The 26,797-nt window shown below is 39.0% G+C and overlaps 1 protein-coding gene across 5 annotated transcripts in view; it reads left to right on the forward strand.

Annotated features, from left to right (window-relative positions):
* Positions 1 to 19: 19 nt before the first annotated feature.
* The window catches only part of C1HXORF59 (chromosome 1 open reading frame, human CXORF59), a 261,807-nt gene continuing 235,029 nt past the window's right edge, over positions 20 to 26,797 (forward strand). For 4 of the 5 annotated variants that reach the window (XM_416785.8, XM_040655288.2, XM_040655289.2 and 1 more), the window contains exons 1-13: positions 20 to 210; positions 3,586 to 3,746; positions 7,313 to 7,428; positions 9,518 to 9,656; positions 11,959 to 12,187; positions 12,795 to 12,955; positions 14,375 to 14,496; positions 15,046 to 15,281; positions 18,593 to 18,785; positions 23,425 to 23,638; positions 24,019 to 24,171; positions 25,626 to 25,779; positions 25,886 to 25,982. In XM_416785.8, the coding sequence (XP_416785.5) occupies positions 40 to 210; positions 3,586 to 3,746; positions 7,313 to 7,428; positions 9,518 to 9,656; positions 11,959 to 12,187; positions 12,795 to 12,955; positions 14,375 to 14,496; positions 15,046 to 15,281; positions 18,593 to 18,785; positions 23,425 to 23,638; positions 24,019 to 24,171; positions 25,626 to 25,779; positions 25,886 to 25,982 (2,146 nt within the window). In that variant the 5' untranslated portion in view covers positions 20 to 39. The remainder of the gene's footprint in view (positions 211 to 3,585; positions 3,747 to 7,312; positions 7,429 to 9,517; positions 9,657 to 11,958; positions 12,188 to 12,794; positions 12,956 to 14,374; positions 14,497 to 15,045; positions 15,282 to 18,592; positions 18,786 to 23,424; positions 23,639 to 24,018; positions 24,172 to 25,625; positions 25,780 to 25,885; positions 25,983 to 26,797) is intronic. The other variant, XM_040655295.2, reaches the window with a different exon arrangement.

A 26,797-nucleotide genomic window follows, 5' to 3' on the forward strand; every position in this document is an offset into this window, starting at 1 on the left:
CCGTTTCCAGCCTGCAGCTACCGCTGCGTTGGGGAGGTGATGGCGGCCACGTCGGGCGGGTGGCGGGACGTGGACAGGGTACGCATCGCCCCACCCGAGCTCCGCTTCACCGCCGCGGTGCTGGGGCGCCGATACCGCGCCGCGCTCAGCGTCCAGAACCTGCGGGCGCAGAGCTGTCGCCTCCGGCTCCTACCGCCGCGCCGGTCCGAGGTGAGGGGCGGCCGGGAGGGGTGAGGCGGTGGGTGTCTGCCCCACAGCCCTCGACCGGCCCAGCTCCGGCACGCGGAAATAACGGCGGCAGCTCGGGGGTCTTACGGGCTGACTGAAGCTTGCCAGTGAAATGGAAGTTAGTTTGAAGTAGTTGAGTAGCTGGATAAACTGGAAAAAATAGGTGACAATCCTCAGAGCCAGTTGTCTGTATTCTCTCACGTGATGGATCTGGGGGGGTGTCCTAGGTTACCTGCTTCTCGTGAGGAAGTGCAGGTGTACCTTCTGAGATAACTGAAAATGTTCCAGGGCTACCTGGAGCATGTCTGGAGAAGGGCAATGACACTGTGAAGGGTCCGGTGTACAACTTCTATGGAGAATGGCTGAGGGAACAGGGATTGTTCAGTCTGGAGAAGGGGAGGCTCGGGGAGAGCTTACTGCTCTCCACAACCACGTGAAAGGAGGATGTGGTGAGGTGGGACTCAGCCTCTTCTCCCAGGTAACAGCAACAAGATGAAAGGGAATGGGCTCAAGTTGTGCCAGGGGAGGTTCAGGTTGGATATTAGGGATAATCTCTTCTCAGGAAGAGCAGCAAGACAGTGGCACAGGCTGTCCATAAAGGTGGTGGAGTCACTGTCCCTGGAGGTGTTCAAGAGCCATGTGGATGTGGCACTGAGGGCCATGGGCAGTGGGCATGGTGTGATGGGTTGCTGGTTAGACTAGATGGTCTTAGAGGTCTTTTCCAACCTAATTATTGCATGAAAAATTGAATTTCAAATGAGGCTGCTAAGCTGAAGCCTGTAAGTCAGAGTAAAATGGCCTCCAGTCTCCTCAGCGCAGTATTTTCCTGAGGTGAGCAATTTGAAAAGAGCTCCCTTGTTCTTTAAGTCTATTAATTTAATAGAAGTAATTTAGCTTTCTCGTATGTCATACTACATTAACAACTTTCTATGTAGCAAATCCTACTTAGCTTTTCTCACTGGCTTTGTGCTCTTCAGAAATGTTCTCTCTCAAGAAGCCTGTGATTTCCCTTTTATTTCAAGAAGGGCTGTATAGAAGTGGGTCAGATTTGTGAAGTGTTTCAGATTGGCTACAGATTGCAGCTTTTGCAGTTTTTTTTTTTTCCTGGGATTTCATAGCACTGATTGACAGCTCTGTTATGTCTCTGTTGTGCTCTTCTGTTTTCTGAGGGAAGGAGTCCATTTGTAGTGCTTGCTTGTAGAAGGCTTTCTCAGAAAAGAGTTCTTCCATCTTTTTTAAAGGTGGTATGATTCTCACTAGTTTCCCATTCATTCTTTAGGTTCTCATATTCATCCCATTACTTGGAAAAGTCATTGTATATCCAACCTTTAAAAATCTTTCCAATTGCAACAGGTATAGCCCTTGACATAGAAGCTGTATCACAGATCATTAAGGTTTGTTGGACTGGATGGTCTTAGTGCTCTTTTTCACCAAACCATGACCACGATGCCCCCTAACCCATGTCCCTCAGAGATATGGGCCCAGCAAGACCCAACTGTGGTTAGTAGTTTTGCATTTGTCTTTCATCCAGCTAGTATTTAACCTGTTAATTAATTCAAAATTAGGATCAAAATGTTGGACTGGTGTTGGGGATGGAACAGAAGCTGATGTTGCTTCGTGTTCATAGCAGTTTGAGCTTGATTTGGCAGGGCAGTGCTTATTGTATTTTGTTAGTTTTCGTGAGCCTTATTCATCAATTTTTCATGTTTTAAAAATGGAAAGGCAGAATCAATTTTAGAAGAGAGAAAAAGGCTTACTCAGTCATAATTTATGAATATAGTTATTGGTAGTAAAAGAAAAAAAAAAAAAAACAACCAATGAAGCAAACAAAAAATAGTCGATGCCTTAGGCTGAATATTCGAATGCTACCATCTGTGAGATACCCAGTATGAGAGTTAGGGTGAAGTGAAATGTGACTCGTCTGTAAATTTCCTGAAGTGTTGCATTCATAGAGTGCAAGAACTGAAGATTAACCTTCCCTAAGCTGCCGCAGCATGAGGTTGAAACGTGCATTTCAAGGAAGTTAGCTCATGAGGCAGTTTTCTGTGGGTTTCATTTAAAATTTAGCATTCTAAAATATTCATTTTCCCTTACACAGGGAATGAATATGCGTGGATGTTTAATTATTTTTAGAGAAGAGGTAAATTGTTCACGCTTTAAAATTGAAGCGTGGCTATTTAAAGATCAACCCCATAATAACGTGATGCATTTTGAATGATAAATTTCTTCTAGTTGAGTATTTACAGTGTTAGGGAAATTTTAAAGGAATAGGAGATGTTCTAACAATGTAATCAACAAATGTGCTTACTTTTTTTTTTGCTTACATATTCCAAATAAAGATTAGTACAGAATACACCAAGAATACCGGGATGACTGTTCAGACAAAAACAATTAAAGTGGACATGTACAGCAGAAGCCTGTTATGCATAGAGTGGTGTGAATTGTACTGAAACATCAGCGTTTCTTGATCTGATGATTAAGTTTTCTTGGAAACGAGGTAGCTGTGGGATTCCTCCTGCATTCTGGTAGATGGCTCCTATGTTCTCTGTTTAAGGAAAGACGTGCAGGGTGTGTTGGACGTCAGCAGATACAAGAAGATACTTTGTGTCACCTACTTCTGTGTTGTTGGTTTTTTTTCTTGTTGTTTGTTTATTTTCCCTCTCACTTCTCCCTGAAGAAACTAGAAGTGCCTGCATGGACCTTTCAAGCAGATTTTCAGCGTATAGTGGGACTTTCAGTTGAATTCAGCGGAATGGAGGTCATATCTACTGAAAATTCTTACGCAGTCTCTTTTTTTGCTGCTTTGGATTGAGACTTAATCCTTGTTACTTTTTCAGATACTAAAAAGATTCTTTATTATGTAGTAACTACCCTTATCTTGTGGTGCTTCAGAATGTTTATGACAACAGCAGCAAAACTAGAGCTTTCTTGGAAGGACTAGAAACAGTATTTTGTTAAACCAACACTTTCTGAGCCCATCGAATTATATTATTCATTCAGCCTTTCTTTTACTGCTCAAGGGTGAATCACAGAATGGCTTTGGCTGGAAGGGACCTCAGCCCACGCTGCCCCAACCCCTGCTGTGGGCAGGGCTGCCCCCCACCAGCTCAGGCTGCCCAGGGCCCCATCCAACCTGGCCTCCAGGGATGGGGGACCACAGCTTCTCTGGGCAGCTGTGCCAGCATGAATAATATAAATAAATAAATAGGAAAAAGAATTTTACAAAATTCTGCATATTTTAAAACCAGTTGTGAATTTTAAATCAATCCTTGTGTTATTCTGAAAATGAGCCATATGGGTAAGTTTTTTTTAATCTAGAAATGAAAGTAAACATTTGCTTTTTTTTTTATTCTTCAGTTTAAACTGATTGTGGAAAATCCAGAAAACCCTGTTGCACCTGGACTTCAAGTCAAAGCTTTTGTAGAATATTATCCTGAGACTGAAGAAGATATTCAAGACAGTCTACGTCTTTTAATAGAAGAAGACATAGTCAATATCCCCCTGGTTGTGTCTGCCAGGTGAAAGTTGATATTCTGCTGTTACTGTTTTGAGTTTAATCTTGTGGGAAGTTTATGGCTACTAACTAATTTATCAACTGCAATGAAAACAAAAAGAGAGTTTCTTTATAAAAGTTTTTTTTTTCCTTCTTTTGAGCAGTAGATGGGTAAGAAGTTAATTGGGTTGGTGGTTTTTTTTTAATCTTAGAGAAGTTTTGGATTTGTGTTTTTGCATTACTCTGTATTGGTTGTTGTATGGGAACTGTTGAATCACGGCCTGAACCTCTGATTGATCAGCTGGGGCAGGCACTGAATCAGCTGCAAGAGCACAGGTGAATGCAATTCAGCTGTGTGATCTGAAGGGGTGTAGCCAGGCTCCACCTCTCCTAGACCCCATTTAAGGGCTGATTGCCACTGAGGAAGGGTTTCTCCCTGGAGATTGCTTCTTGTGGAGTTTTCTTGTGAGCCTATAACACTGGTGAGCATTGTTCCATTTATTTCTGATTATCTTTTCCAGTGTGATAATCTTTCTAGCTACATGGTCTCGAAAGACCAGCCTAACTTCTCTGCATACTTATTGGTTATATATCTATATGCTCATTGATTATATATTTGTGCTAATGGGTTTATTATGAAGAACCTACTGCGTAATGCTAAAAATATAGTGTATGTTTTGTAATAAGGTTACACATTTGAGGATGATTTTCATCAGTCTGTGTAATTCTGTGTCTGTAAAAACACGTTTATATATTGTATATACTCTTTATATACAGATACAATTATATTGATTCAAAAAACTAAGCTTCGAAATACATTTAATCAGCCTTGGGCTATATGAGGATGAGGTGGAATTGTTCTGGAGGACCTCTCTCTCCTTTGTCTATAAAGAAAAAGGATAGAATGGCAACAGCTTTAGCTTTTTGAGATGGCTAAATTAGGACAGATGAATTCCACATCACCGTGAACTCTAACAAGATACTTATTTTCAGACTAAGTATGTTATCTCAGTTGAATGCTTTTTTATTTTCCGAGCAACATTTTCTTAGCCACAGGTCAAAAAACCAGATTCTTACCATTATCAGTCTTAATATTAGAAATCTCTGAGGTTTAATAACACAAATGGTCATAGTTGTAATTCTACACGCTTGACTGATTTAATTGTATAGTGAAAGTAATTGATAGTGTATACTAATAGTAAAGGTTATTAGAGGAAAAAGAATTGTGAGGTGGGGAGAGATTTCTTTGCTTTTTTTGAAAGACAGGGATGCTTTCATATGTTGTTCTTAGGGTTAAGTTATCACATAATACATGTGGAACAGAATTTCTTCTTTTGATCCTTCTGGTGGGGCAGGTTTCTTGTGAACTATTAAGGAGTAGCTGTCTCTAAATCTGTTCTGCAAAAGTGTATTTCCTAGAAGAAATCTGTTCTTATTGGCTGCTATTCTGGAGATAAGACCTCCTTGGATAGATTTCACTTACAGAAATAAAGCTGCTGGCAACCACTTTCTGGAAAGGACTTGCAGTAGATTGCTAAGTTTGTATTGAAGGGCCACTAAGTACATAAGATTATTCTCTACAAAGAAATCTTTAAACGCTATTTATCATTTTGAGAAAATAATATAGGTAAGATTATGTGAGAACTCACTGGTTGAGGAAATACTAATTAAGTTTTTATTTTTTTATTTTAAGAAGATATTAAAGACTTCTGCATGCATTTCAAAGTAATGTGATGGAAAACAATGACAATATAAAAAAGAAATGGCAAATTGTGCTTGGAGGAAGCCAGCATTGTGTCTCTTGCCCCATTTTCCTTCAACTGGAATGAATGTAATTCCAGCATGTAGCTTATCTTCCTGTATATATGTGTGTATATATATATATATATATATCTTTAATAACTTTTTATTATTTCTAATGCATCACATCATCAAAAACATGCAATTTGCATTAATCTTATTTTTCCTAAAATGTCCAAAGTTGAAATAGATAATCTTAAAATTGTAAAGTATATGCTTATGTTTATGTCTAAGTGGTGTATTTGTTTTTGTGACACAAACAAAATCTTTTGTCAGTCATGAATTCGGACTTCTGGCCACTTCAGGTACTGTGATTTTCATTTTCTATGAGCAATGATGCTGATACCATGTACTGGTGGTACTTTTAAAAAGTATTCACACATGATAAACAGAACTACATTTTATGGCATGTGAGAGCAAGTTGAGAAAATTCATAAAAGTAATCCAAGAATAGAATAAAGAATACTTGGAAGTTGCTGATATTATTTGGATTGGCATCTTTAAATGTCTGCTACTTCTCTCTTAGGTATTTATTTCCAGTCTTCTGTGTTTCAAACTGTACAGTCTTTCACCTTTCATTTCAGCTCTATATATGCTGTCAGGTCTTGTGTAGAAATATTTCATATTTCTCATGGAACTTTTTGGAAGAATGTCTAAATAGTTGGTGCATGATGTGAAGTCTTTATGATCTTTTCAAGTGTATTCTAATCTTTTTTTTATAGGGTCGTTTTGGTGATTTTTGTTTTTACCCCTATGTCCTGATGGGCTTGTTCATCCCTGTCAAGAATTCCCTATTTTATTTTGAATTTCAATAAATTCTTATCAAGAATTAAAACCAGTGCAGTAACATGCCTAAGACAAGTTCTTTTGTTGCATTCCTGACTCCCTGTTTTTTTCCTTCCTTCCTTTTCTCCCACTGCCTTTCACTTGCTCACTCTTGTCTTTCATGGAAAAGGTTTCATGGGTAGGGTTTACTTAGCTCTCCAAGGAGATTATTTTCTTTCTCCTGTTAGTCTTTTGTGCAGGAAGCAGTGCAGATCGTAAGATGCAATTGTTGCGTGTTCCTCTTGGTAGGTAAGAGGAGATGGACAGCTGTGCTCATACAAAATCCTAATTCACCTTGAATGCAATTTTACATGAGATCAGGAGTATGCTTGCATTAGGAACTGGAGCTTTTTTTACATGTTTGCTTAAGGAAGCAGCAGCTTTTCATTATGGCTAAGCAGTTCCCATCCTATCCAGTGAAGTCATCATACTGGATGAGGCTCTTAAGTAAATAACAAAAATAATTTGTCATTACTCCCTGTATTGTAGTGTATTTTACAGAAGCCACATGAAATATCTATGAAACAAGAAGACAAAATTGAAACAGATATGCATGTATTTTCTCTGCTTTTAGTTCAGGCAGCTGATAATGAAATACGGTGAATGTCAACTTCTGTGCTGCAACTGACTCAATATAGTGAAAGCTTTTCTAATTAAAGTTCTTTGTACTACAATAATGTATTTGAAACTAAATAGAAATGTATTCATTCTGTTTTGCCTAAATGCTTGAGGATAATTTGTACTAAAGTTGCAGTCATTTAACAGCTTGATAGATAAGCTTTTTTGTGTGTCCTTTATATATGCTATAGTGCTAGAGTGAGCTGCATTAGTAAGACTACTAGGAGAAAAGTGGGACTCTTTCCATTGTCCTACTTAATCAAATTTCTTAAAAATACAAATTTATTTTCAAGTTTTGGGAGAACATAACCACGTCTTTTTTCCTTTTTTTTTCCCTCCTTTCTGCAGGTTAATTCCATCCTGTACTCTGGAAACTGAGCCCGAGGTTGATTTTGGTACGGTGATTGCAAGCAGTAAAATAATTAGTAAAGAGATTAGTATTACTAACCATGGATCATTGCCAGGTAAATGTTTAGGGTGCGTTAAATTGTGAAAGTATTTCTTCTCGGAAAATGTAATTTTATGCGAGTTCTGAGTTATACATTTAATGAGTATTGTGGCTTCATGAGTTGGGTTTATGTGGCAAGGTTTTGGTAGTGGGAAGAACAGCTTGGGTGGCTGCTATGAGCGGAGCCTAGCAGTTCCCCCCCATGTCAGATCTGGGCGACTTGGAATGCTGCATCCTGTGGGAAGCCTGTGTGGGGTCAGTATGGGAAGGACAGCATCCTGTGGGAGGGATGTTACCTGGAGGAGAGGCAGAGAGTGACTGTAGGAATGGCAGAGATTAAGCCACATGGACTGACTGCAGCCCCAACTCCCTGTTTCCCCCCCACTCAGGGAGAAGAGGCAGAAGAGGGTGGATGGAGGGAAGGTGATTTTTAGTTTGTTTTTGTTTTTACTGATTTAGTCTGTTTTCATTAAGCAATAAATTACATCAGTATCCCTTATGCTGAAACTTTTCCTATACTCCCTTTGCCTGTGACAGTAATTGTCCCTATCTGAACCTGTAGGCTTCCCCTCCACCCCCCTCTCTTTTTGTTTTCTCTTTCTGTCTTAATGAGGTGGAGTGAGAGAGTGGTGTGGTGGTGCTGAGCTCCCTGTCTGAGTTAAATCACCACTATTCTATTAATAGTCCGTTACTTCTGTAGGCAGTACGGGAATGTTTCTTCCCTGAACAGACAGTACGAGTTTAGCATCTTGCAAAATTCTTTTAGACCTTTTCTCCTGAATCATGTCTGATAGATATTTTTTATAAATTTCTCATTAGCTCAGTATGCCTAGTATAAATAATAGTGAATCACCTCTGCTCTTGCTTTGCTTTGTTTGTTGTCTTTGTGATTCTCTGATCCCTCTAGCTGTCTGTTGAATAAATAAACACAAGCTCCCTGTACTTTCAAAGTCCTCTGGAATGGGAATTGAACCGTATATGTTATGAGAAGTTAATGAGAGGTCTTTCCTCTTTCTGCCGTAGCATTTGGAATCCTAATGCTTTCAAAACATTCAAATCCTTCAGCTTCTGTGAGGGACAATTCTAAGTATTATAAGAAACATGAAGACTGGAGTGTAAGAATGCCCATGTGATCTACATAGTCTCTCTGACTGCCTTTTCTTCTGGAAAAATCTGCAGATACCTTTTCTCAGAAGTTAGGTGGACCTCACCTGGAACCTGCATCCAGATGTGGAGTTGTCAGTACAGGAGGGATGTGGACTTGTATAATTAGAGCAGAATTTATTTCTATCCATCAAAACCAACAGAAGTGGATAGTTGTTGAGTATGTTTTAAGACTGTCAGTTTAAAGATAATTAAAACAAACTCAAGAAAACCAAAATCTCTTTACCTGTGATGATGTGATTTGGATAGTGGCTGTGGTAAGACAAGTGTATAGGCGTAGGCTGAAATGCTTGTGTGAATATTATTTAAAGTAACTTAGAAGAATCCAAGGTATGCGCTCAAAATATAGGGTTTTTATTTTAAAGGTAGATTTGACTATTAGGTCTTGTAGCATACTCAGGTTGTGAATTCCTTTATTAACAATAATGAGCTATGTGAAAATCTTGAGTTAGGGGTAACAAACAGTTTAAATAAAAAGATGGTGTGATCCTTTGTATAATGTTAACATGCCACAAAAGAGCAATTTGTGAGCATTTCTAATTTAATGAAGTTTCACATCAGCATTTCAATTTATTTCACGTTACAGCTCTGTAAGTTTTTCAAGGCTCTAGCTAGCTGGATTGTTAGGAAGTTAGGAGAAAACTAAATTTTATTCTGCTTGTCCTATAACTGACTAAAATTTGTAATGAAAACACTTAACTTTTTAAATATACATACTAACTTATTAGTTTGAGGAAGGATGATGAGATAAGATAATATAGTTGCAGATGCATTCATAATTTACATAATGTGGAAATTTCCATTTGTGTATAGGAACTGTTTCTATTGTATGTACCATTGCTGCATGGTACATACAGAAACCTGTCATTTGTTATACTAAATGTTTAATAGAGCTATATAAATCTACAATTTCAATGTTGTTTGATGTATTTTTCTTTTAGGTACATTTAAGATATCATATAATGGGGATATTTTTCTTGACATTGAACCTACCAGGGGAGTGGTAAAGCCCAAATCTTACCAAGTGGTTAAAGTGCAAATCTGCACAGATGTACCAGGAATCATCAAAGAAATGATAAAGTGAGTGTATGACTGATATAATTGCAGTCTTTAAATTACATTTTTTCTGTTATTAATTCTAAAAAAATTTATGGATCTGTTTACCGAAAAAAAGCTCTCAGGTTTCAATTCCTGATTTCAGTATTTATTTTCATTAAATGAACGTGATGGTTATATTATCTCCATAGAACAGTGATGTATAGGTTGTGTATATAGCTGTGTTCTTAAAGATCTTTTCTAAGTTGCAGTGATGTGGAATGCATGCACATCTCTTGCTATGGTGCTAACCAAGAGCTTCTGTATCTTCTATCTGCTGTGTTCTGTACCTTCTGTGACACATACTGTGTTCCTTAATATTTTTGAACTCTAACTTTACTGTTATTCTTTGTGCTGGGTGTGTTTCAGTAATCTTGGAAATGTTATGTTGCCCATCTTACTTTCAACGGAGGGAAATCTATTCACAAGCACACCACTTGCCACTTTTTTAGAATTGATTATTTTTAAGTGCTCATCCTGTCCTCTTTCTAATGGTGAATAGAGACTTTTTAGGAAGTGCCAGAATTTGAAGTGGACAACTATCTGTAGGGTTAATAGAATCATAAAAAGGCCTTGGTTGAAAAGGACCTCAAGAATCATCTAGTTTCAACCCCTCTGTCATGGGCAGGGTTGGCAACCACTAGACTAGGTTGCCCAGAGCTGCATCCAGCCTGGCCTTGAATGCCTTCAGGGATGGGGCATCCACAGCCTCCTTGGGCAACCTGTTCCAGCACATCATCACCCTCTGAGTGGAAAAACTTCTTCCTGATATCCTACCTAAACCTCCCCTGTCTCTGTTTAAAACCATTCCCTCTTGTCCTATCTCTATTATTCTAATAGTGAAATGAGTAGGGTGTGTTTCCCATCTCCACCCTGTTCTTTCTTTAAATGGATGAGATGTATGACAAAGAGCTCTTCTCTCTGCTCTTGTGTTTTGTAGTCTATTGGAAAATAAATGAAAAGAGAAAGTCTGTTAGGAACAGGGAAGTCAATATCTGTGTTCTATGTCTCAAATTCATCCACCTTTGTGTGAAAGGGATTCCTTTGTTTATTGAGTTTTGATTTATTTTTGGTTGCAAAGTATCATGTCTGCTGTTTTCTTCACCCCATATTGGTTAAGTAGCCATTGCAGTATAGTTTATCTATTAAACTGGGAAAAAAAAAAACTTTTCAGGGTCCAGCCCTTCACCTGTTCCCAGCCGCCTTAAACTCTACACAATTGCTAATTATTTCAGTGTTTTTAATAGTAATTGCAAAATGTTTTATAATAAATGATCGTTTCACTGTCAACACACAAATACTTTTTATAAATGTTTAATTTGTGTAATCAAATACGGCAGTATTGAAAGTCTTATAATGAGTCAGTGACAGGAATTTTACTTGGAGAAATGGTATAGGTGATACATCCTGGTTATTTCCACTTACCTTTTCCTCTAAGCATTTTTTTTTAAATCTCTGAGCACAAGCAAAATTCTCAGAAATATACTCTTTTGTATTTTTGTAAAAATTATTTTGTGTTTTAGTGAATCCAGTAATTAGAAGCTGAAAGACAACGTTCAGAGAGGTTGAGATCTTCTTGAACATCCACAGTGGCATTATATATCTGATTATTCAAAACAAAGATTTTTCAGCTCTGAAGCTATTGGAAAGAAGAGTTGGTTTTATTAGAACAGTGTATTACATTACTACATTTGATTCTTCTGTACAGTAAGGACAAATTGTTTCAGTAGAATAAGAAAGATTTAGACAATATCTATATAGTCCTTCAGTGTTTAGTGCTGTCATGAAGCTCAGGCATTCAGGAGGGAACAGTACTGGTTCTACACATTCATCTCAGATGAACTTCTAGCTCCAGTTTTCTGAGAGAAAATTACAGGTATACACAAACATGGATTTCCAGATGCACAAATTGTCAGAGGAAAAAAAGGAGCATATAATGTGGGGACATCTGATGCTTTTGAAGTGCCATCCATATTGTTTGAAACGACAGTATGCCAACACAATTGAGAAGAGGAAGGGGGGAAAAAGGAAAAACTGGGAAAATTCCCCCAAACCTTATATTACAATGTGTGATTTTTCTTATTTTTTTATTTTTCTTTTGTGACTGGTAATATATCTGCTAGGTATTGTGTGTCATGTATACTCTTTTGCTTTTATTATCTATGGGAAGATAATTTTAGGTTAAATGTTTTGATTTGTTTCAGTTTGGGTAGGTTCTAATGAGAAACAAATTGATTATTTCTAACATTTCTCTACATTACCTATAATTTGCTACTTTTACTGACAGAGTGGAGATGGAAGGATGTACCTGCATGGAAGTATGGATCAAAGCTGTTGTTGTAGAACAAGTTCTTAAAGTTCTAGGACTGCCTTCTGGAAATGTGTTGGAATGCATTAATTTTGGATCAGTTTATTTTGGGTCTTCAAAGATTAAACAAATATGTTTACACAACGATAGTCCAGAGTGTATGGACTGGGTAGCAGTACTGGAAGACAATGCTGTTGGAGGAGAGATGGTAAGAAAAAGAAAATATATATATATATTTAGTTGAAAACTTATTTTTGCTTTTGCATTTTTGTTTCTCCACGTTCATCTTCTAACTGCAGTTATGATGTCATACTGTATCCTGTTGAATAAACTCACTATCACTTCTCCCCAGCCTACAAAAGTTACTGTGTTTTTACTTTGGAATTAAGTTTTTTCAGGTATTTGTTTCACCATGTGACGCTGTAGTATTAAGAATGTTAAGTATGTTCCTTTCTTCTTCCTTGCCTCCATTTTTTTTTTGAGTAGTTTTGCTTAATGCATTTGTTGTGATTTAGGAGTTGTCAAAACATACTGCAGTATTGCAGAATGTTGTATGCTTACAGTTTCAATTGGTTTTTTTTCCTGTGACAGTGAAGGAATGAGTAACTGTCACCTTAAAAAAATAAAAATAAAACATGTCTGCAAAATTAGTTAATTAGCTGCGTGATGTGGAAATATGTTTTACTGGTATTCCTTAGGTTACATATTTTTACTACTTGTGAAAGATACAGGACTGCATGGGGGGAAGTTGAGAATATAAAAGCAAACTGAGCTGTTGACATATCCATACTTTGATTTTTTTTTTTCCCCTTTAGGGAACAGATCTACAGAAGAGTGCAGATGCTGTTTTACAAGATTTAAGCTTCATAAACAAAACAAGAGATCTAGATGTTTCCACCTTCGTCAGGTGCATTCCTGATCAGGGAACCTTGCCACCTTACCAGAAGTCCGAGGTTACTTTGTGCTTTTGTCCAAAGTGAGTGAGTGGTCCAAATTACAAATGTACTTGGGATGATGCATCTTTGGGTGTATTTACAGACTGGGGGAGGAGAGTCTGGATAAAAAGCCCTGCAAAGAGGGATTTGGGGGTTCTGATTGATGAGAAGCTGAATATGAGTCAGTAGTGTGCTATGGAAGCAAAAAGGGTCAACTGTACTCCAGGGTACATCAGGCCCCCTGTTAGCTGGGCAAGACAGAGGATTGTCCCAGTCTGCTCTGTGCTGGTGAGCCCTCAGCATGTGCACGGTTTTGACTAGCATAGTATAAGAAGGGCATGAAACTATGAGAGAGCAACCAAAGGGGGGGGATACAAAGATGTGAAAGGTCTAGAGGACAAGGCATATGAGGAGTGGCTGAGGCCCCTCGGTGTGCTCAGCATAGAGCAGAGGAGCTGAGGGGAGGCCTGATGGTGGCTGCAGCCCCTCACAGGGAGCGGAGGGGCAACGCTGAGCTCTGCTCTCTGTGACAGCAACAGGGCCTGTGGGAATTGCGTGGAACTGTGTCAGGGGAGGATTAGATTGGGTGTTAGGAGAAGGCTTTTCAGCAGGGGGTGGATGGACACTGGCACTGGCTGCTCAGGGCAGTGGGCATGGTCCCAAGTGCTGGAGTTAAGGAACATTTGTACAATGCTCCCACACAGGTTTTGGATTTTAGGTGGTCCAGGAGCTGGACTCAATCCTTGTGGGTCTCTTTCAACTTAGGATATTCTGATTGCATGGTTCTATAAAGTTAAGTCTGAAGTAGTTATTTTGGGGATGTTTTGTAATTCATAAAAGATGCCTTTGGACCAGGAATTGAGTAAGCTTCTTTTGAGATAATTCTTATCTTAATAGATTTTTGCAAAGGGAATGAATTATTGCTCCAATTAAGTATGTTGAATCTCTAAAGATTGAGAAAGTTCTGTAGAGTCAATATGTCTTTTTCAGGATATTAGACTTATTTCATGAAGTTATCATATATGTGCAGCAATATGAAAGAGCAGATATTTCATCACCAAGAGACTGAAATATTTTGGGAGAGCTTTCCTTGTAATTAAAAAATAATAGGCATAATGGAACATTTCTCTTTCTTGTTTGAAGGAGAAACAGGAAATGGAATGAGCACTTTCTCTCACTGAAACTCTTCTGAGTGGTTTATGTGCATGTAATCTTTAGAAAACTATTGTAGTAATACGTGAATGGTAGAGATATCTAATAACTACCACCATAAGCATGCAGATATTGCTCAGTTAAATTTGTTACCCTTCCTTTTTTTACAGAAAGTATAAAAACATTTTTATCAATCTGTAATCAATAGCAAAGAAGCTGGAGTAGATGATAAAAACTAAGCTTGTTGTTTATTTAGTTCTTTGCTTTTTTTTAAAAAATCTTGTAATTTGAGATTATGACTCTTACAGGAAATTTAAAAGGGCCTTTGTAGCAAATGATCCATCACCAAAACAAGATTACCTATTGTTTCTGAGATTTGAGGCTGCTGGTAATCTTCAGATCCCCAGTGATGGTACCACACCATGTACAAGTATGTTATGGAAGTGTATGGTCACTGTATATGGATGATAAAATCTGCATATCTTTATTTTTTTTTAAATTTCTTCTTCTACCACTTGATGGTATTATAGGGAGTTTTTATGCCTTAGCACCAAAATCTGTTGTGGGTGGAAAGAGTTGAGTGTATTCACGCATGCCATGAATATATCTGTTGGTAGTGAACAGCTAAAACTTAATGTAAAAAAACTTGGAAGGGAGGAGGCAAACACCAAAAGCTGTTTGCAAGTCACTAGCACTTGGGTTATGCAGTTTTCTGCATTTTGAAGATGAAAATATATTCATTTGAATTTTAAAAGAACAATTTATTATCTAGCAGCCATTATCAGTAAGCATCTCTATGTTCAAATCTTATAGAGAACTCCTCATAAATCATAGCGTCTAGCAGTATTATTTTGTTTTTACAACTATACAGCTATAGCATGACATTTCTTGCTGGTATGGTAATAGACTTCTGCGGTAATGTATGGGTGATGGTTGTTGTTTAATTACTGTTTTTTGTTTGTGTGCATTTCTAACACAGAGAATCGTCCTAATTGCACAGAATTGGCTGTGACAGGTTCTGCTCTTCCTGTCATGTTGACTTTTAATCCAGGACCTGTAATTAAGTTTATGGACTGTTTCCTGGGTGAACAAACACAAGTTTTGTGCACACTCAAAAATGAATCTGAGTCCCTTCCAGTAAAATTCAGTTTCCGCAAGACTATTCACTTTAAGATTTCTCCTGAAAAAGGAAAAATAAAAAAAAGTTCTACTAAGGTAATTATATCTTTCTCATAGATTATATACATATGTAAATTATTTTACATGGATCAGTAGTGGAGTTTCTTTAAAGTAAAACAGAATAACTTAATTTCAGCAGCTATGATATTTAATATCAGCTAAATGCATTTTTTCTCCTTATGTAATTTAATGATCTTTCCTGCACTCCAGGAAATAGCAAGTGATATTTTAAATTTGTAAAAGTTAATTATAGTAGTAAGAATTTTAATAGAATCATAGAAAGGCTTAGGTTGGAAGGGACCTTAAAGATAATCCAGTTCCAACTTCCTTACAATGGGCAGGGCTGTCCCCCAGCAGCTCAGGCTGCCCGGGGTCCCATCCAAACTGACCTTGAACCCTGCCTGGGATGGGGCACCCACAGCTTCTCTAGGCAGCTGTGCCAGCACCTCACCACCCTCTGGGGGAAGTGATTCCTCCTAACAGCTAATCTAAACTTCCCCTCTCTTACTTTAAAGCCATTCTCCCTTTTCCTATCATAATAAGGCCATGTAAAAAGTTGATACCCCTTCATGTTTTAAAGCTCCTTTTTTGTTCTGAAAGGCCATGGTAAGGTGGGCATTCTACTATGTAAGTAAAATTACTATGTGGCCATTCCTCTGCACCTGCTTGAATAACTCCAGATTTTTCTTTCACTGGGGGCCCCAGTCCTGGACACGGCATCAGATGGGGCCTCATGAGGTCAGAGTAGTGGGGAACAATCACCTCCTTGCTCTGCTGGCCCCTCCTCTTTTGATGCAGCCCAGGATACTGTTGGCCTTTTAGGCTGCAAACATGTGCACTACTGGCTCTTGTTGATCTTTTTGTCCTCTAGGACCCCCATATCCTTCTTGGCAGGGCTTCTCTCAATGCGTTCTTCTCCTAGTCCATGCATATATTTGGGACTGCCTTGACCTAAGTATAACACCTTGCACTTGGCCTTGTTGAGCCTCGTTGGGTTTGCATGGACTCACTTTTAAAGCCTGTCCAGGTCTCTCTGGATGTCGTCCCTTCCTTCTGTTGTACAAACTGCACCACTCAGCTTGGTGTCAGCAACAAGCTTACTGAGGGTGGGCATGATCTCACTGTCTAGTTTGTTGAGAAAGATACTGAAGAGCATTGGTCCCAAGATAGACCCACGAGGAAGCACCACTTGTGACTGGCCTCCACCTGGATACAGAGCCATTGACAACAACCCTCTGACGATGACCATCCAACCATTTCTTTATGGACCAAATAGTTCAGTCTTCAAATCCGTACCTCTTCAATTTAGAGATAAAGATGTGCAGAACCATGTCAAAGACCTTGCACAAGTCCAGGTAGATTACATCAGTTGCCCTTCCTTTGCCTGCTGATGCTGTCACTCTGTTGTAGGAGACCACCAGATTGGTCAGGCACAATCTGCTCTTGGTGAAGCCATGCTGGCTGCCTTGGATCACCTCATCTCACATGTACCTTAACATATCTTCTAGGAGGATTTACATCGTGAACTTTCCAAGCACAGATATGAGGCTCACTGCCTGTACTTTCCTAGATGATCTTTTCTCCCTTTCTTGAAAAGGGGAATGATGTTTCCCTTTTTCTAGTCACCAGGGACTTCAGCTGGCAGCCATAACTTTTCAAGTATGATTGAGAATAGCTTGGCAGTTACATCAGCTGGTTTTTTTTTTTTTCAGGACCCTTGGATGCATGTTTTCTGGTCCCATAGACTTATACACACTCAGCCTCATGAGGCTGTCTCAGACTTGCTCTGTTCTTACAGGAGGAGGGATTTTGCTCCTCTGACCCCTGCCTCAAATTGCAGGAATATGAGAGGTGTGAGAAACCTGACTACCAGCAAAAGCTGAGGCAAATAAGTCATTGAGTTACCTCAGCTTCTCTATGTCTGTTGAAGACAATTTTAATTTCTTATTTATTGGAGGAGGTATGTTCTCGTCTGCCTTTCTTTTCTGACCAATGTTTTTAAATAAACTCTTGTTATTTTTTTACATCCCTCAACAAATTCAGTTCCATCTGTACCTTGGCTTTCCTAATCCCATCTCTGCATGTCCAGACAGGATCACTGTATTCTTCCCAAGCCACCCATCCCTGTTTCCACTGCCTATCTCTTCCTTCTTTTCTCTCAGTTTGACCAACAGGTCCTTGCTCAGCCATGCCAGTTTTTTGTCATCTCTGCTTGATTTCTTGTGCTGGGGATGGAGAGCTCTTGTACTCTCAGAAGGGTGCCCTTAAAAAGCTGCCAGCTCCATTCCATTCCTGTGTCCCTAATGACAGTTTCCTAGTGGAGCACATCCTGTAATTCATTAAACAGCCTCAAGTTTGGTCTTCCAAAGATCAGGGTCCTGATTCTGCTCTCTGCCAGGCTCATGTTCCTCAAGAGAACAAACTGAAGCGGAGTGTGGTCACTACAGCCTGTGCTGCCTTCAATTTTAACCTCTTTAACGATCTTCTCTGAATTGGTAATCATCAGGTGCAATAATGTTTCTTCTCTGGTTGGTCTATCCAATACCTGAACCAGAAATTTATCCTCACCAGACTTCAGGAGTCTTCTGGACTTCTTGCCAGTCACTGTCTTGTTTTAACCAGCAGTTATCCAGGTGATTAAAACCACCCCCCTCCATCTAGAGTAAGAGCATGTGAGCTCCCCTGTCCCTCCGACCTTGTCTATAACTTTTAAAAAAGCTTGTAGCCCTCAATCATAGCATTCTAGTTCTGTGAGTTGTCCCACCGTGTTTCTGTGGTAGCAGTTAGGTCACAGTTTTGTAATTGCACCATGGTTTCTATCTCCTGCTTATACCAATGCATGCAGCATGGGAAATAGAGGCATTTCAGCTGGGCTATGGGCAATGTTTCCTTTCTGGAGGAGCTCCTCCAAAATCCTTTTACTTACATTTTGCCTGGATTTAATTTTTTTGGCACTTTACTGTCTTGAGAAGACTAAGCCCTTGCAGGATTATTTTCATTTCCTTCAGTTTATTGCAAGAATTTGAATAACATAATATTTCTTTAATATAAGAAGCTATGCTAAATTTCACTTGAATATGGAAGCAATTATAATTTAACAAACCTGTCATTTGGGTCATGAAAAAATAGTTATCTCAGAAATGAACTAGCGGGACTTTGCTGGTGTTCTACGGTGTAGCTGTATGTATGTGTGCATATGTGTAGTCATTGGCATACTTCAAAAGCACAGTGCTGAACACATCTTTAAAAGTAAATAGGGAGAGTAGTGAATCTATTAAACAGAATTACATGTAACTTCAGTTTACTTCTTTCTTTTGTAATGCCTTATAACCACTTTTCTTTTACAGGATTTGGTATTTTCATTTTCTCCACGTCAGATTGGAATATTTGAAGTGAAGCAGGTTATTGACATAATGGGTAGAGAACTAGAGGAAAATTGTTTACAACTTCCAAAGACAAAATCTATTCACCAAATATATTTGAGCTTCATTGCTGTGTGCAAACCTAAACCAAAAACTATTCGATTCAGAATTAATCCTGGTAAGATTCTAAAATCATAAGTGATAAAATATCTTAAAAACTGCACTTTTGAAGATTTTTTAAAATACTATTTTTTTTAATAATTTCTCTTTGGTAGTTGAGAGAATGCTTAGCTGGTTAGTGTATACCCAGAAGAGTACAAAATAATGCAAGGAAAGCGGCTTATATTTTAACCGAAGTGCGACTACTAAAGAATAACTTTTCATCATACGATTTTTTAACTTTTATACATCAGTAAATGAAGTATTATGTTCTTGGCAGTGATGCCATTACACAGTGCTAATGTGTTTTCGTTTTCAGCTGTGAGAGAGGTAAAGCACAGGACAAAGTCAGAAGGACAACAGGGTATTCCTTATTGTCAATATGTTACTACTGCTAGATGAATTTGCCAGTTTATAGAGCCTGCTAGCAGTCCGAAGTCCCATGATTCTTCCCAATCTGTAAAGGCTATGATGGCATAAAAATCTTTCAGAATGTGCCCAGTAATTAGCTTATATGTGTAAAATACACATTGTTTGGTTGAGATTTCAAGTCCTTATAAAAATGTTTATAATACCATATTTTCTAGTAGTTTTAGATTATGTATTTATATATAGAATGGTCTGTATTGTAGAACAGCTTGAGTTGGGAGGGACCTTAATGACCATCTAGTTTCAGCTTCACTGCCATGAATTGAGATATCTTGCTCTACATCATGGAATCACAAAGGTTGGAAAAGACCCACAGGATCACCCAGTCCAATCATCCACCAATCACCAATGGTTCTCACTAAACCATGTCCCTCAACACAATGTCCAAATGTTCCTTGAATACCTCCATGATTGGTGACTCCACCACCTCTCTGGGCAGCCCATTCCAGTGCCTGACCACCCCTTCAGAGAGGTAGTAGCCTCAGGTTGCTCAAAGCCCCATCCAACTTTCCCTTGAATGTTTCCAGGGATGGAGCACCCGCAACTTATCTGGGCAGCCTGTTCTATTGCCTTTCCACCCTCAGAGTGAAGAATTTCCTTCTAACATCTAAGTCTCTCTCTTTTTATTACTTCTCAAACTGTTTCCCCTTTTCCTATCATTATCTGCTTGTATAAAAAGTCTTATCTTTTTTAAGTACTGCAATGAAATGTCCTCAGAGCCTTCTCTTCTCCAGACTAAACAGCCCCATCTCTCAGCCTTTTTTCATAGGGGAGCTGATCCACCCCTCTTCTGCAATTGCTCCAACAGGTCCATGTCTGTTTTATGCTCGGGACTGCAGAGCTCAATGCAGTACTGTAGATGGGTGTAGTGGAAATGCTTAAGTCATGGCTTGAACCAGTGATTCAGCACCTGGTGGGAAGGCAGGGCCAACCCAGGGGAGCTCAGGTGCATGCAGTGCACCTGAGTGATGGGAGGGGTTGGAGCCAGGATCCACCCCTTCTCAGACCTCATTTAAGGGTTGGTAGTGGAGGCAAGGATATCTTGCTGGAGATGCCTGTGTACCAAAGGCCTTCTGAAGGTAAGCAGATTCTTTCCTTTATTTCTGTGCCTACAGCTGTTGTATTTGAGCAAGTCTTCACCTGTTGTGGCCTGGGACTTTGTTACTCTACTGTCATTGTGCTTTCCATCGTGTTACAGTGTTACAATGGCTCTCACGGAATTGAGTAGAGGGAGGGTATCATGTCCTGCCTGCTAGCTACTTTTTTTTTTTTGTGCAGCCTAGCATATGGTTGGCTTTCTGGGCTACAAACACCCATTACTGTCTTCTGTTGAACTTCTCAACTACCAGTGTCCTTGGCTGGGTCGTGATGAGATGCGTCCCAGAGTCCTGGGCTGATTGTAGTCACTAAGTCACTCTCAATGATATTTGAAATGTTGTGGCAATCAGGTGGTGCCTCTGGTAACTGGAAAAAAGGCAACATTGCACCCATTTTTTTTAAAAGTGTAAGAGGAATGATCCTGGGAACTACCAACCTGTCCATCTCACCTCTGTGCCGGGGTAGATCGTGGAACAGATCCTCCTGGAAGCTATGCTAAGACACATGGAAGGTGGGGAAGAGGTATGGGAGAGCGAGCATGGCTTCACTAAGGACAGGACTGATCAACTTAGTGACCTTCTAGGATAGTGTTGCTGCATCAATAGATGGGGAAGATTCACTGATGTCATCTGGAGTTCAGTAAGGCCTTTAACGTGGTACCTCACAACATCCTTTTCCAAATTGGAAAGGCATAGATTTGATGGGTGGACTGTTCAATGGACAAAGAACTGGCTGTGGGGTTGAGTCCAGAGAGTGGTGGTCAATGGCTCAATGTTTGGATGGAGATTGGTGACAAATGGCATCCCCCCAGGATTCGGTGCTAGAGCTGATACTCTTTAATATCTTCATCAGTGACATTGATGGGGTTGAGTGCACCCTTAGCAAGTTTGCTGATGACACTAAGCTGTGGGATGTAGTTGACACACCCAGAGGGATGAGATGCCATTCAGAGGGACCTAGACAGGCTTGAGCAGTAGGCTCAGGTGAACATCATGAGGTTCAACAAATCTAAATGCAAGGTCTTGCATCTGGGTTCAGGCAACTCTTGTTACCAATAAAAGCCAGGGGATGAAAGGATTGAGCACAGCCCTACTGAAAAGCCCCTGGTAGATGGGAAGCTGGACGTGAGCCAGCAATGTGTCCTCGCAGCCCAGAAAGCCAACCATATCCTGGGCTGCAGCATGGCCAGCAGGTTGAGGGAGGTGATCCTGTCCCTCTACTTTGTGCTGGTGAGGCCTCATCTGGAGTACTGTGTCCAGATGTGGAGTCCTCAGTACAGAAGAGACGTGGACCTGCTAGAGTGTGTCCAGAGAAAGGCCACAAAAATGATCCACGGATTAGAACACCTTTCCTATGAGGACAGGCTGAGAAGGCTTTGAGGTGACCTGATAGTGGCCTGTCAGTATCTAAAGGGGGCTACAGGAAAGAAGGGGACTCTTTAGCAGGGGCTGTGGTGATAAAACAAGGGGAAATATTTTCAAGCTTAAAGAGGGTAGATTTAGGTTAGATATAAGGAAAAACATCTTTTACAGTGACAGTGGTGAGACACTGGAATAGGTTGCCTAGTGTTGTGGTTGATGCCCTATCCCTGGAGACTTTCAAGGTGAGGTTGTATCAGTCTCTGGGCAACCTAATATATCTGTGGATGTCCCTGTTCATTGAGAGGAGTTGGACTAGATGGCGTTCAGATGTCCCTTCCAACTCTAAGGATTCTATGATTCTGTAACTCCCCCTTGGGGCTGCTCTCAATCTGTTCTCTGGACAGCCTGTGTTTGTTTTTAGGATTACCCTGAATCAGGTGTAAGACCTGGTACTTGACCTTGTTGAACTTGATGAGGCTCATGCAGGCTCACCTCTTCAGCATATCAAGGTCCCTCCAGATGGGAACCTTTTTCTTCTGTCAACTGTACTGCTTAACTTGGTGTCATTGGCAGATTTGCTGAGGGTGCACTCTGTTCCACAGTTCATAACGCTAACAAAGATGTTAAATAGTGAAGCCATGTTGGCTGTCACCTCTTATTTTCTATGTGTGTTAGCATAGTCTCCATGATCTTACTGGGCATAGAGGTGAGACTGACTGGCCTGTAGTTCTCTAGGTCGTGTTTCCTCTTTTCTAGTCAGCAAAGACTTCAGCAGACTGCTGCAACTTCTCAAGTATGATGAATAGTGGCTTAGCAACTTAGTCCGGTAGTTTCCTTAGGATACTTGGATGCATTTCATCAGGTCCCATGTATTTGTACACACAAGTTTCTCAGGTGGTCTCCTGCAGTTGATGATTTTTAATTCTTCCAGTCCCTGCCTTTGCCTTCTGTTACTGGAGTGATGTGGCTAGAGCACTTGCCAGTGAAGACGGGGGGGGGGAGGGGGCAAGTTCAGTACCTCAGTCTTTTCCATGTCAGTTGTAGCCAGCAATGTATATATTAAATATAACTTAGGTATGCACATGTGGCACACATACACACGTATACGTAAAATGCTTTTTTGAATAGTAATATCCATAAGTTTATATTCTGATTATTTCTTGATTATTCTCTCACAATCAAAGCCCTTGATAACTGTCAGCTCTTCTAACTGCTGTTTTCTTCATTCATTTATTCTATCAGTCCTATTTTTTCTTCATCTTGAAGGCTTATAAAGAGGTTATGCTTCTTATGCTTCTGGGCTTTATTGAAATATAGGAGCTAATTGAGGTTTCTCTGATCCGTCTTTAAGTGGGTTACGTTTTCTTGTTCCCTTCTCCCAGTCTGTGTGGATGAGTTTTTGTTTTAGTCTGTGTATTTGGTGGAGTCAGGGAGGGTCTGAAATGAAGCCTCTTGTAAGTTATCTGCCTGTGCAGTGGAAGTGATAGTAATCAATCCTATAGTTTGGAGGATGGCAGATAGCGCCCCCGCTGGACACAGTACAAGGTGATGGTTTGTAATACATATGTATTTGTATATACATTTGACTATGGTGAAAGTAGTTGGCTCTTAGAATGGTCGTCTTGTCTAAGGAAAGAGCAATGGGATGGATGAATGCAACTGTTGGGCTGCTGGGAGGACTGTTATAAATTAGGAAGTATTTTTCTTATGTAGTACTTTGAATTCCGATTCAAAAGTACAAATATGTAACATGTTTATTTGAATTTTAAGGTATAACGCCAATGATTACCAATGCAACTGGATGGTTTGTAGCTGATGACACGGGACAGTGCACTGATACTGCACCTATGGCAATACTTAAATCAACCAAGACACAAATTCATACTCATCAAATAAACAGGAATTGTAAGAGGGATGCACTTATAGCTTTCCCTAATGACCGCTCAACCAGCATTAGACCTAGTGAACGAAATAAAAAGTACAGGTAACAAATTAAGCAAAAGTGACATTTGAAAAGAAACACTTTATATATACGGCATAGTAGATCAAGATTGGTTACTCATATGACAGTTATTTTTTCAAACTATGTTCTTTAAAATTCATTGCGGTCTAGTAGACCTTGATCCTCTTGCACATACATTTATTGACTTGATTTTTTTTGTGTGTGAAACTATAAATATACCTATTGCAGTTCAAATTATTCATTTTGATTGCCTTTACGAGGTTAAATATTAACAATCAGCCATATGTTTGCAGTGAAATACATAAATATATGTATATAGCAAAATCAATGTGTTTTAGCTCTAACAAGACTCCGAATCATCTTATACAAATAATGAAATTAAATTCTCTCTAAATTTTTAGGACTATTTTTACGAAGACTGAAAGATATAATTATGTAGATCCAGAGTTTTCTTATACTGACTATGAAATACTGTCAAAGAAAGTACATAAGGAATACTATGCAGATTTCATTTCTGGTTTAAGACAGCATCGCTTACAGAAAGATGCCACCAGGTAAGATTTTATTTAAAGGATAAATAAGTATTCTGGGCTTTTATGAAATATATATGTACACATGCAGAAGTTATTTAGCTGCACCAAAGTTGTCACATCTAGAAATACTTATGGTTTTGATATTTTCATTTATAATGTATGCGGAAACAACATGGGTCAAATGATCATTTAGATACTCAGTGAGCACTTCCAGTGTAAAACTTATGTCCAGGGCCATGGATCTTCAAGTAAAACTGAAAATGAACTCTAGGAAGAGTTGGTTATGTATCGTTGCAAAAACATGTTATTGATTATATTGGTTTCTTTTTTTATATGGAAGAAATCATATGCATTTTTAATCAGCATGTACAGCTCATCTATAGTGATGTATTCAGCATGTGAATTACAACATAATTTGTGTAATGTAGCAGATAAGATCAAAGGATCGTATTGGCATCCTAGTCTTAATTTACACAGATCTATGAAGTGAGAATTTATTTGCTGTGGAGCAAAATCTAGGAAAGCTAGACATGGCAGTACTGATATTTTTAAGTATTGTTTGAGGGGCGGGGAAAAAAATGAGGGCGGAGAAAAAAACTTGTGAAGCCTCCCCTCCAAAAGAAAAGGTGAAGTTATACCTTAACGACTGGTAAGTCTGCAACACCTGTTATTTAAAAAGTAAGGGGCAGAAGGTTGTTGTTGTATATGCACAGAACAGTGTAAATTGAGATTACATCATGATTCAGACAAGGCCTGCCAGAGGTGAATGCATCTTTGTTTTTCTTTATGTGGACACAGGGTATATGGTTTTCTTGAAAGGAACTGTTGTTGTATAGTGCACTGGCTGTTTATGACTGTAAACTTACGTGACTGTGGAATATTTAAGGTATTTCTTGAGGATCAAGAGCAGAAATGAGTATTTCAGTTTTCAGATGAATTTCACAGTTGCTATTGAACTTAGTTATAATTTTCTAAATACTTGATAGTAAGCATCTGCCTAACATCTCTGAAAGTTAAAAATCCCTTAAATACAGGTGACATTGATTGGAGTCTAACTTTGAGCAATAAAAGTTAATTACTCTGAAAACTAGGCTGGAAGTGGTCCAGTTCAGGCACACACAGTTAAAGGATCCTTTGTAATCTTGCCATTTGCTGTCTTTTCAGTGTTTGACTTGACAACTTCATTGTTCTCTAAGGTTTACTTTAGACATGATGTAATATGTATGTTCTTGTAACCATAGTGCTTATAACCCATTTAGCAAAGTGATATCCGCAACCATGCAACAGTCTAGTCCTTGTCTAAACAATATAATAAAAGACTTTTCAGTGCATGTATTATATTTGAGATTTATTTTATAGTGAAATATTCTTATTTAGTGTGGTTATCTTAAAAAACAAAAATCTGAGGTACTTTAATGAGTAGAACATAGAATATTCAAACTTAGAGATTTCCATACAATTTTTTCCCCCTCTAGGCATAATGTGAGCATAGATTTTAAACCAGCAGAAGAGATTATGTCATCAAAGATATCAGTCACAGATTTTCCCAAGAAGTTGAAAATGCGTTCTTCAGATGAGAATTGCCTATTAACTAGTCAAAAATTGGCAGCAAGTGCTTCAATCAAGGAAGTAAGTTGAGTGCTTGAGTAGTTATATAAGCATAACATATTTACCATATTAAAAAAGAATAAGAATTTTTATCCTGTTCTGAGAAGATGTCTTGTGCCTATCCCAGATTTGGAGCGGGCTTAATTCTATGCCGTCTTCTACTCAAGAGAAGGATGATTGTAATCTAACTTTGACACTCAAACAGCTTCATCAAATACTAGTTGGTAAGATTCTTATTCTTGTCATTAAATGCACGCAGTTGTTATAAAAATGCTTATTTCAAGTAACAAAGTGCATCCACAGTTTTTTTTTCACCTTTAGTAAGAAATAGCTAGTTCACTGGTACCTTGATATCTACAGTAGTGTTTAACTAAAGCTTTCACCTTAGCAGACAATACAGAGAGAGAATTAGAATCATAGAATGGCCTGGGTTGAAAAGGACCTCAATGATCAAGTTTCAACCCCCTTATCATGTGCAGGGCTGCCAACCAAGGCCAGTCCTGCTATGGCCTATTATGGACAAATGAATGCAGCCTAATATAAGGCCTGCTCATACTATTATGGTTAGTTAATGCATAGTATCTAGATCAGCAATAATATCAGCAAGATTCCCTGGAGTCCTCAGTGTTTTTAAAGGTAACAGTGAACAGTAATACCTCAAAGTAAAACTTCTTCAGGATCCTCCTTCAAAATAATTCTAGTGGAATGCTCTGTCATGGGAAGAGTAACACCTTCTAAAGGCCCTTCTAATGAGGATCTCATCTATTAACAGCAATTAGTAGTAAAACAGGTCTGTTTTAAGGTCATGGGGGCAGATCATATTATTTAGCCGCAAAGTGAAAAATTTCATTGCTTTTTGTGTTGGATTTTGAATTTTTTTCACAAAATTTGTAAAATATTTAATGTAAAGGGCTTGAAGTCTGCAGACCAGCATGACATGTGGTGATGGCAGTAAATACAGTAGAGATTGTTTTGTCACTACCAAATTACGTGTATTGTAAAACCAAATTGTCACTTAAAAATTGTCACATAAAACTTG

The sequence above is a fragment of the Gallus gallus genome, chromosome 1 (genome assembly GCF_016699485.2).
Source record: "Gallus gallus isolate bGalGal1 chromosome 1, bGalGal1.mat.broiler.GRCg7b, whole genome shotgun sequence".
In the NCBI taxonomy this organism is placed as follows: Eukaryota; Metazoa; Chordata; class Aves; order Galliformes; family Phasianidae; genus Gallus; species Gallus gallus.